Consider the following 10,765-nt stretch of genomic DNA (forward strand, 5'->3'; position numbering starts at 1 on the left):
GTTAGGTTTCATGCTAATAATTATTTTGAGTAATTACCAATAGTGTCCACTGCCTTTACGATTAGAAAGTAGCACAACAAATAAAAATTTGACATTTTTAAGCTTGTGATTGGTAGCTCAATCTTTAATTTTTTTTTTGCAATACGCTTGTAAAACAAATGGCGCACCCAACTGTGCCCCCTAAAAAGACGCCTTTATTTGCCGCAGATAGACAAACACGGGTTGTTGGTTGTTTTTTGGCCCTCCGTTGAAAGCTGTCTATATTTCAACCTGTGAGAAGATTTTTCCTTGGGATTTTCCTTTGTTAGTATTTAGACTGTACATAGAGTTAGTGAGCAGTTTGCAACAATGAAGTTTGCTCTTTATTGATATTCCTTCATATCTTAATTATTATGACAAAAGTTTACTGAAATGCTTAAAAGTCGCAAATAACCTTTACAGATTTTGCTAGGCAAAACAAAATCCATGACGGGAAACCTTTATCTAAAATTGATAACAAACTTCTGAAAGTTTAAGCTCAATCGATCCATTTCAGATAAAATTATTGAAGGCAGATTTCCCACCATGGTCATAATTTTGAACCATTCTAGCAGCTTTTTAAAATCTTAAAAGTTTTTTTCTCACCTATGATGATGTAGGGTCAAGACAGAACTAGTACGGCATATGTGATGGGTTTGTACCTTTGATGATACACGCATTGCATTTGGCACACAGTCGGAGTATGTCATACGAAAGATATTTGGCAATTAGGCCATCGTAGATTAATTTTGTCCTTCACAAAATAAGTGGAATAATGCTTTTTAATTTTCCTATTTGTTTCCTTTTTTTATAAGGACAAATTTGCGATGCCCTTTAGCCAATTATCTTTCTCGTGACATACTCTGAGTCTGACCGAGTTCCAAATTCAATGCTTGTGTTATCAAAGGCACAGTTCCATCACATAGTTCCTCTGTCTGCCTCAAAATATTAAGACCATTCAAACTTCAAAAATTGTAATATTTAAAAGATCGAAATTGGTGCAGTAAAACTTTCAAAATGTGTGTGGATAAAAATTTCTTTCTGAAAAGCGTAAATATTAAAGCGAATAATGATATGATATTCCTCATATTAATTTGGCCCCAAGCCTTGAAGCAAAATGCAAATGAACATTTAGCAGTCATCATGATGTTTGTTTCTTAATTTGAGAGAAATCATTCAAAAACATTTCATCTGAACGAAACGTTTCTCAGATTGGGTGACATTTGGATTATTTTTTGTTAACTGTGCATTTCGGCTTTTAGCCGCTGTTTTGAAGTGTTTTTAATAAATAAACCATGAATATAATATTCTTCCGGACAAAACCACTCCAGATTTTCGGCGATGTCCCAAAAACACTACCACTTATTGAAATGAATTCTCACATGTAAGTTGTATATACCTACACTTTCATAGCATTAAAACAATTATAACAGTTCCAAAAAACAAACAAAGGTATACTTTGGTTTATATCTACACTTATAATGATTAAAACAATAAATAACCGTTCGAAAAAAAAAGTTATACTGTGCCTTTAAAGGTTAAATTAAAACCATTCCAGTCGACGAATTCTTAATAGTCCTACAGGAGAATGTTATGGCGAATGTTCAACCCAAATGTCATCAGAATAAAGGGAGAAATGTTCAGTGTTTTGACGAAAGTCACCAGGCTCATCACATCGGGTGGCGTTGTTCAGTTGGCAAAGCAGCGTCTGACCGTCCCGCATGATGTTGAAGGAGCGACACTGGGGCTCGTTGGCGCAAGCCCTGCCGCAACCGACGACGGTAGGCGTGGGCAGCTCCGTGATGATGTGGTTGACCAGAGACTCATGTAAGAGCTGACCATTCGTGCCGGTAGGGAAACAGTACTTAGGCTGACTGTTCGGGCGAATGATGCAGATCGCTGGAAAATGATTAGCATCGGCATCACATGTTATAGGTAACCATTTACCCAGTGCGCAGGTAGGCTCTCCTCGGGTTACACACAAAGACGCACAGCGCTGTTGATCGTTGTGTATCCCTCTAAACCAGTTAGTGAAGTTTTGACTCTGACCATTGCACAACCATTGTTCCCCGTCCTTGACGCAAGCAATCCAAAACTCTGTAATGTTCCCTGCCAACTCGACGAACCATTTAGTTTCTTCGGCTGAGCGAGGAGCTGCAATTTTACCTCCCAGGCTCATGCATATTTTCTCGGCATCGCTGTATACTACACTCTGGTTGATGGGGCGGTAGCATGAATTCCCCCATTTCTGCCACCCGGGACCGCAGTACGTATCAATGGACGGGCAGGAGTGCTGGTCACAAGCCTGTCCAAACGCCGTGATAATGACAGCCAAGATCACCAACTCACAACCGCCGCAACCGGACACGACCATTTTTCTTTTGATAAAAATGCTGACAATTCTCCTGCATTCAATAACTAACAAAATTTCACTCCGATCCTCTTCGCTTGAATGTTAAAAGCAAAATGAGCAACGCAAATTCCACCCACGTAACGAACATTCTGGTAAGTCTGGCAAGGAAAGAGGTGTCACAGAACATAGCGCGCGTTACTTATCAAATTCAATAAACACTATTAGACCGGAGTTACGTCGTAAAACCTTTAATAGGAACTTGTATAATAGCCCGCTGTCCAGAACAAAAGCGGTTGAGCAAATTGATGTTGCGATACCGGATCTGGTCTTTGAATGTTTTCGACAAGATAATCTAGGTGTTTCGCGATGATTGGATAAAACACACAATAGTTTAATATTCATTTACACTTATTAATGGGTTTATAATTTACTTGACATTGTGTACTACGCCTATGCATTGTCTGTGACATCAATACTGTACTTTTCATCAAAACAAACGGCTCTTTGTGGCTTCAGTTGTTGATGACTCTTTTTGAAATTCTAAGTAAATATTTAAAATGTAATGGGTCATAGATTTTTTGATATATATAAAAATGTAGCTGAAAGGGTCTATGTACTTTTTGTAGGACAAAAAACACAATAGCCACAGATTTACATTACACTTTGAAGATAATGATGGTAGAAAGCTTCCCTAAAAAATATTAGTTGCTGTAGTTTTAGAAAAAAGAGTACAGAAATGTCATGAAAATAATTTCATGAGACGAAAATTATTTAAAAACGTATTTTAATGACATTGTTTTACTTATTTCTCAACAACTACAGCACCTCAGCAACTAATATTTTTAGGGAAGCTTTGTATTATCATTATCTTCAAACTGTGTAAGTTTAATGTAAATCTGTGGACATTGTGTTTTGTGTTACAAAAAGTACCCAAATCCTTTAATGCTGATTCACAGACGCGATTATCAAGAAAGACATGTAGTCTCCTTTGAATTAATTTATTCAGCTGAACACCGCGTCTTAGTTAAAGGCACTGGACACTTTTGGTAATTACTCAAAATAATTGTTAGCATAAAACCTTACTTGGTAATGAGCAATGAAGAGCTTTTGATAGTATAAAACATTGTGAGAAACGGCTCTCTCTGAAGTAAGGTAGTTTCGAGAAAGAAGTAATTTTCCACTTAAATAATTATTTGAACTCGATTTCGAGACTTCAGAATTAGATGTTGAGGTCTCGAAATAAAGCATCTAAAAGCGGACAACTTCGTGTGACAAGTTTTTTTCTCATCATTATTTTGCAAACTTCGACGACTAATTAGGTTCAGAATTTCACAGGTTTGTTATTTTAATAGTATAATTTAGTTTTAATTAGGTTCTAATTAGTTTTTACCCTTACACCGATATTAAAGGCAGTGGACACTATTGGTAATTACTCAAAATATTTATTAGCATAAATCTTTTCTTGGTGACGAGTAATGGGTATGGAACATTGTGAGAAACGGCTCACTCTGAAGTGCCATAGTTTTTGAGAAAGAAGTAATTTTCCACGAATTTGATTTCGAGACCTCAGATTTAAAACTTGAGGTCTCGAAATCAACCATCTAAACGCACACAACTTCGTGTGACAAGGGTGTTTTTTCTTTCATTATTATCTCGCAAGTTCGATGACCGATTGAGCTCAAATTTTCACAGGTTTGTTATTTTATGCATATGTCGAGATACACCAACTGTGAAGACTAGTCTTTGACACTTACCAATAGTGTCCACTGTCTTTAATTAATATGACATACAACCAAAGTTTACTAAAATCCTAAGAAATCATTAAAAAATGAAAAACCCAAGCAAATGGGACACTGGTTTCCGTTTGAAACCTTAATCTAAATTGATAACAACTTCCTGCAAGTTTCAGCTTAATCAGTCATTGGTGTTAAAATAGTGACCAAATCATTATTATGTTGTCACTGTTTCCAGACGTTAAAGTCACCTGGAAGTGGTATTTTTTTAAAATAAAACTTTTGTCACTAAAATATGTGTTTTTATGAGAGGAATGTGAATAAAAAAATAACTAAGGTTTAAAAATCTTAGTTTTGATTGTATTTACAAATTTACGAGTAGGCCCCGACCCGAGAGGGCGCTGTTCGTGACGTATTTCAAGGCGCGATATTTGAAGAGAAAATTTGTAGTCGGGCCCCCGTACATTACGTCTGGGAACATGGCACATCAAAACAAATTTAGACACGATTTTACACACATACGTACATTGAAACTTGAACATGTTGAACGCCTAGTGGTTTTTACAAAAGCTATTGCTGCTATTTTTATTTAACTATGCGACTTTTTAGTGACCAAATGGGTTGTAAGATGTGGGTATTATTATAGAAATACGGCCACGGAGCAGACTGCACGCACGCACTATGGCTGCTGTATAATGGGCGGACGGTCACATAGGACCTGCACGCACGGTGAATCGCATGCGGTACCAACAAAAAATCGTGTCACTTGGCAAAAGCTAAAAACATACCCTCAAAGTTCAAACTTACCCGAATTTTTTCACGTTTAGCAAATGCTCCTCTGAGTTCGTCACGTCTTTCAGATACCTTCTTCGACTTCCCACTAGCTAAAAAAATTGTTGGGACGGCGTCGTGTTTAAGAATGGCTCTTCTCGTCATGTCAAATGAGTTGTGTATCCAGGATTCGAAGCGCGACGGCTCTAAGTGTTCGCTGCAGCGCTGAAAAAGACGTCGGACCGGACCACTTTGCTCTAGTTAATCTGACTTTCGCAGCCCACAACCGCCTATACTTGGGATATGCAGGAAACAGATGAAGACTGACCCCATCTTTAGTTGTTTTGCTGCATCCAGCAGCAATACACTTGGTCGGCATTGCCGGAAAAATGCCAGAAAAAAAACCTTTTTCGCAGCGTACAAACTCACGTCTTAGAATTACATGTACTTTTGCACGTGTGTTTATCTACGCATCGAGGGGGGTCTATGTTTGATCGAGGCAAAGTCTTCCTTTTACTACGTCACAAAAGGGGTAGGCGGAGTCAACCCCCCAGTCACTTAATTAATTTTTTTAACATATAAATCGTGACAAACAATTACTCAAAAAATTGTTTTACTGTTAATAAACATATACTCTTATGTTTAAAAGAAAAAAATCCTATTTCCAGGTGCCTTTAAGTTTAGGTCACGCAAGATTAAAACAAACTTAAAATTTCTTAAAAATAGCATTTCAGATAAAACTATTGAAGGCAAATTTTTCACCTTGACCAAAATTTAAATCCATTCTTTAAAGTAGCTATTATATTTAAAATCGTTGTTGTTTGTTTTCTGATGTCACCAATGATGTTGAGGGTCTGGGTACTTTTTGCAAGGCACAACACACATTGTCAACAGATTTACATTAAACTTACACGGTTTGAAGGTAATGAATGTAGAAAGCTTCCCTTTACTGTAGTTCTTGAGTAAAACAAGTCCCGAAAATATGTTCGTCTCATGTGACGAAAATTATTTTAGCTTATAAAACGTATTTTCGTAACATTGGTTTATTCATTTCTCAAAAACTACAGCACCCCAGCACGAAATATTTTACGGGAAGTCTTTTAATATCATCATCTTCAAACCGTGTATGTTAAATTTAATTTTTTTTTTGCCATTGTGTGTGCGTTACAAAAAGGACCACAATCCTTTAAGCTAATTTACAGAATTAGAGGGTGTTGTACCAAAATTATATTATGTGATAAACTCATAATTAAATCCGACGTACTGTCAGAGTATGTCACGAGAAAGATGTGGCCGGCAATAGGGCCATTGCAGATTAATTTGTCCTTTTTGAGTCACACAAATTGCAAAAGTTTGTTTTATTGTTGATTCTTGTTCAGGGTTCGAAATTAGCGGTCGCCCGATCGCCAAATGCGAGTGAAAATAGCGGCGGGCGACTGAAAACCCTTTCTCACTAGCCCGCCGGGCGAGTCAAATAATTATTCCTTTTCACATATAAATGAGGGTTCAGTGGCAAAATCCCACAGAAAACTTTTACTAAATCTTTTAAATTAGTAAGTTTGACAATTCTAGATACTTGCTAGATTTAATTTTGTCGTGATCGGGACCGGAATTGCTGTCGTTCGTTTCAGAAAACACGTACAATCAATTGAAAACACGATGCACAAACCACATGGTGTGCTGAGTATCCTCACAGTACACGGTCGCCCACTGGTGGTACATCCATGCAGTATGCACAGCACATACACAACGCACACAGTCGTCCAAAGTCCATTCTGACCAACTCTCTGCACGCTGTGATTGGCCGTTGATGGTTGTTAATAATTCCATATTCATTATGTTCTTGACTAGACTTCAATGCAGTACATATTCACGAACGGAGTGAAGAATTGCCGAACGTTGTGCATAATGACTACAGACTGTGCACAATGTACAGCCTTGGACAACCAATAACATGGACAACTTTTGCCAACAGAGGGCGTTGCGGGGCAAAGTTCATTAAATTATTTCTCGATGTGCGTTGTTGACTGATCGTTGATTCATGAAGATTTTGTTGCAAACGGAGTTCAAAACATGTTCAAATCAACCGACCCCCTAACCACGAAGTCATTAAAGTGGTTGTTGATGGAAAAGGTATAGTTTAAGGTAAAAATTCAGATATAAAATCCTCAAAAAAAGCAATTTTAAGGGCTTCACTTTCGTGTTTTTTTTTTTGTTTTTGTTTTTTCGTTTTGAAAATTTTGTGTATAATTACATGTGGGCTAGTGAAAAAACCTGCGGGCGATCGAGAAATTTGGTTTACTCGCCCGGCGGGCGATTGAAAAAAAAAGTTAAGGGAAACCCCTGATTGTTTATTGGGTGGTTATTGATGACATATCCAAAATCGGACAAGAGTTTCAAGCCAGAAGTGACCTAATTTGCATATTTAAATTAGTTGGTAATTAGCAATCTTTAAGGTCAATTATCTCTAAAACTATTCATTTTATGGACAAGGTTTGTGTTAGAGGTGAATAGAAACCTGACCTTGAGTATCTAAAAAACATATTTGTAAACTTGATTGACACTTTCCAAATAACTAGGTCAAAGGTCAAGGGGTTAAACATGCGTTTAATTGGTTTTCTCCACTCAAATGCATTTACATGGCATATAATGACAGTGTAATAAATACCATGAATAAATTCTTTATTGCCTCCTGAGCTGGTACCTTCTCAGGTGCCCCCCACCTCTGGTTCCTATACTTACGTAACAAATTACGTAAGTACTGGCTGTGTTTTGTGGAAAATTCATTTGATAAGTTGATATTTTACCAGCCTGATGAACTTCCTTCATGACCTGCCCGTTGGTTTTTGATTTTCCTATTTGTTTATTCCTTTTTTAAGGACAAATCTGCGATGCCCTACAGCCATATCTTTTTCATGACATTTTCTGAAAGGCTGCCAAATTCCATAATCAAAAGCACAGCTCCCCCAATATTTCCCTTTCTGTCCCACAATTAATATTAAGATTAAAACGTCAACATTTATAATATTTAAGAGATCAGAATTGATGCAGTAAAGGTTTTAAAATGTGAGTGATGAAATGTCTCTCTGAAAAATCGTAAAATGGCAAAGTGAATAATGATAATGGTATTCCTCATACTTGTCCTCAAGCATTAAAGGCAGTGGACACTATTGGTAAATACTCAAAATAATTATTAACATAAAACCTTACTTGGCGACGAGTAATGGAGAGAGGCTGATGGTATAAAACACAGTGAGAATAGATTTCGTGACATAGATTTCGAGAAAGAAGTAATTTTCAATGAATTTGATTTCGAGACCTCAAGTTTAGAACTTGAGGTCTCTAAATTAACCATCTTAACACACACAACTTCGTGTGACAAGGGTGTTTTTTTTCTTTCATTATTATCTCCCAAGTTCGATGACCGATTGAGCTCAAATTTTCACAGGTTTGTTATTTTATGCATATGTTGAGTTACACCAACTGTGAAGGCTAGTCTTTTACAATTACCAATAGTGTACACTGCATTTAAAGCAAAATGCAAATGAAAAAATGTAACAGTCATCATGATGTATCTTTCTGATATGAGAGAAAACATTCAAAAACATTTCAATTTGATAAATGTTTCTGAACGAAACGTTTCTCAGATTGTGTGATTATTTGGATTATTCTTACTGCGCGGACAAAACCGCTCCAGACTTTCGGCGATATCCCAAAAACACTTCCACCCAATTAAAATGAATTCTCACATATTAGTTGTATATACCTATACACTTTCATAGCATTAAAACAATTATAACAGTTCCAAAAACCATGATTTGCCCTTAAAGTTTTAAGCAAAACCATTCCAGTCGACGACTTCTTAATAGTCCTACGGGAGAATGTTATACGAATGTTCAAACCAAATGTCATCAGAATAAATTGAGAAATAGTCAGTGTTTTGATAAAAATCAGCAGGCTCATCACTACGGGTGGCGTTGTTCAGTTGGCAAAGCAGCGTCTGACCGTCCCGCATGATGTTGAAGGAGCGACACTTGGGCTCGTTGGCGCAAGCCCTGCCGCAACCGACGACGGTAGGCATGGGCAGCTCCCTGATGGTGTGGTTGACCAGAGACTCATGTAAGAGCTGACCATTCGTGCCGGTGGGGAAACAGTACTTAGGCTGACTGCTCGGGCGAATAATGCAGACCGCTGGAAAATGATTAGCAGGGGCATCACATGTTACAGGCAACCATTTACCCAGTGCGCAGCCATCAGGATCTCCTCGGGTTACACACAAAGACGCACAGCGCTGTTGATCGTTGTGTACCCCTCTAAACCAGTTAGTGAACTTTTGACTCTGACCATTGCAAAACCATTGTTCCCCGTCTTCACTGGTGCAGGCAATCCACAAGTCTACAATGTCCCCGGCCAACTTGACGAACCATCGTGTTTCTTCGGCTGAGCGAGGAGCTGCGATTTCACCTCCCAGGCTCTTGCATCTTTTCTTGGCCTCACGGTATACTACATTCTGGTCGGTGAGGCGGTAGCAGGAATTGCCCCAGCTCCGCCAGTCGCGACCCGGACCGCAGTACCCGTCGAGGGACCGATAGGAGTGTTGCTGTCCGCAAGTCTGTCCAAACGCCGCGATAATGACAAACAAGATCACCAACTCACAACCGCCGCAACCGGACACGGCCATTTTTCTTTTGATAAAAATGCTGACAATTCTCCTGCATTCAATAACTAACAAAATTTCACTTCGATCCTCTTCGCTTGAATGTTAAAAGCAAAATGAGCAAAGCAAATTCCACCCACGTAACGAACATTCTGGTAAGTCTGGCAAGGAAAGAGGTGTCACAGAACATAGCGTGCATTAATTATCAAATTCAATAAACACTATTAGACCGGAGTTACGTCGTAAAACCTTTAATAGGAATTTGTATAATAGCCCGCTGTCCAGAACAAAAGCGGTAGAGCAAATTGATGTAGCGATACCGGATCTGGTCTTTGAATGTTTTCGACATGATAAATTAGGTGTTTCGCGATGATTGGATAAAACACACAATAGTTTAATATTCATTTACACTTATTAATTGGTTAATAATTCACTTGACATTTTGTACTACGCCTACATTATAGTCTGTGACATCAACACTGTACTTTTCATCAAAACAAACGGCTCTTTGTGGCTTCAGTTGTTGATAGCTCTTTTTGAAATTCTAAGTAAATATTTAAAGTGTAATGGGTCATAGATTTTTTGATATATATAAAAATGTAGCTGTAGCGTCTAGTGCAGGACCAAAAACACAATGTCCACAGATTTACACCATACAATTGTTGCACACGCTGTGACGGGGTCCATGGCGTTTTGTACACCCGAGGGGGAAAATGTAACCTGAGGCGAAGCCGAGGGTGCCGTTTCCTCTCGAGGGTGTATACAAAACCCATGGACCCCTGTCACAACGTGCAACAATTGTTTTGTTATACCTTTGTATAAATTGTTATCCTCTTCTCGAAGTTCTGTTGTCATCTTCAAAAATTATTACAGCGGACTATACTATTCAATGTTTAATAATAGCAGACGAATAAGAAATAATTCCCTCGAACCCGCGGTTGTTTCGTACACAGCGCTGGAAATCAACCAACGCCGGGAACGATCACTTTTCATGTTACCCGGCCCGTCGAGCCATGTAACATGCGTTTTTTATGCGCGTCACATGATTGGTTCTCGACCAATCAAACTTCACAGTTTGTTACCGAGGTATAACAATACACTTTGAAGATAATGATGGAAGAAAGCTTCCCTGAAAATATTAGTTGCTGTAGTTTTAGAGAAATGAGTAAAGCAATATCATGAAAATAATTTCATGAGACGAAAATTATTGTAGCTTTTATAAACGTGTTTTCA

The 10,765-nt window shown here is 38.1% G+C and overlaps 2 protein-coding genes across 2 annotated transcripts; both read right to left on the reverse strand.

Annotated features, from left to right (window-relative positions):
- Positions 1-324: 324 nt before the first annotated feature.
- LOC139940900 (attractin-like protein 1) lies at positions 325-2,465 on the reverse strand. Its single transcript, XM_071937285.1, has one exon. The coding sequence runs from the start codon at positions 2,390-2,392 to the stop codon at positions 1,610-1,612; it is 783 nt and encodes a 260-aa protein (XP_071793386.1). The 5' UTR covers positions 2,393-2,465; the 3' UTR covers positions 325-1,609.
- Positions 2,466-8,614: 6,149 nt separating this feature from the next.
- Positions 8,615-9,630, reverse strand: LOC139940838 (endosialin-like). The gene has a single exon (XM_071937219.1). It carries the CDS (start codon positions 9,554-9,556, stop codon positions 8,747-8,749), a length of 810 nt encoding a protein of 269 aa, XP_071793320.1. The 5' UTR covers positions 9,557-9,630; the 3' UTR covers positions 8,615-8,746.
- Between the last annotated feature and the right edge of the window lie 1,135 nt (positions 9,631-10,765).

This window comes from Asterias amurensis, chromosome 8 (genome assembly GCF_032118995.1).
Source record: "Asterias amurensis chromosome 8, ASM3211899v1".
In the NCBI taxonomy this organism is placed as follows: Eukaryota; Metazoa; Echinodermata; class Asteroidea; order Forcipulatida; family Asteriidae; genus Asterias; species Asterias amurensis.

Bases quoted from the DNA above. Each gene is read 5' to 3' on its own strand.
- LOC139940900 (XM_071937285.1), bottom strand. From the start codon at position 2,392: ATGGTCGTGTCCGGTTGCGGCGGTTGTGAGTTGGTGATCTTGGCTGTC.
- LOC139940838 (XM_071937219.1), bottom strand. From the start codon at position 9,556: ATGGCCGTGTCCGGTTGCGGCGGTTGTGAGTTGGTGATCTTGTTTGTC.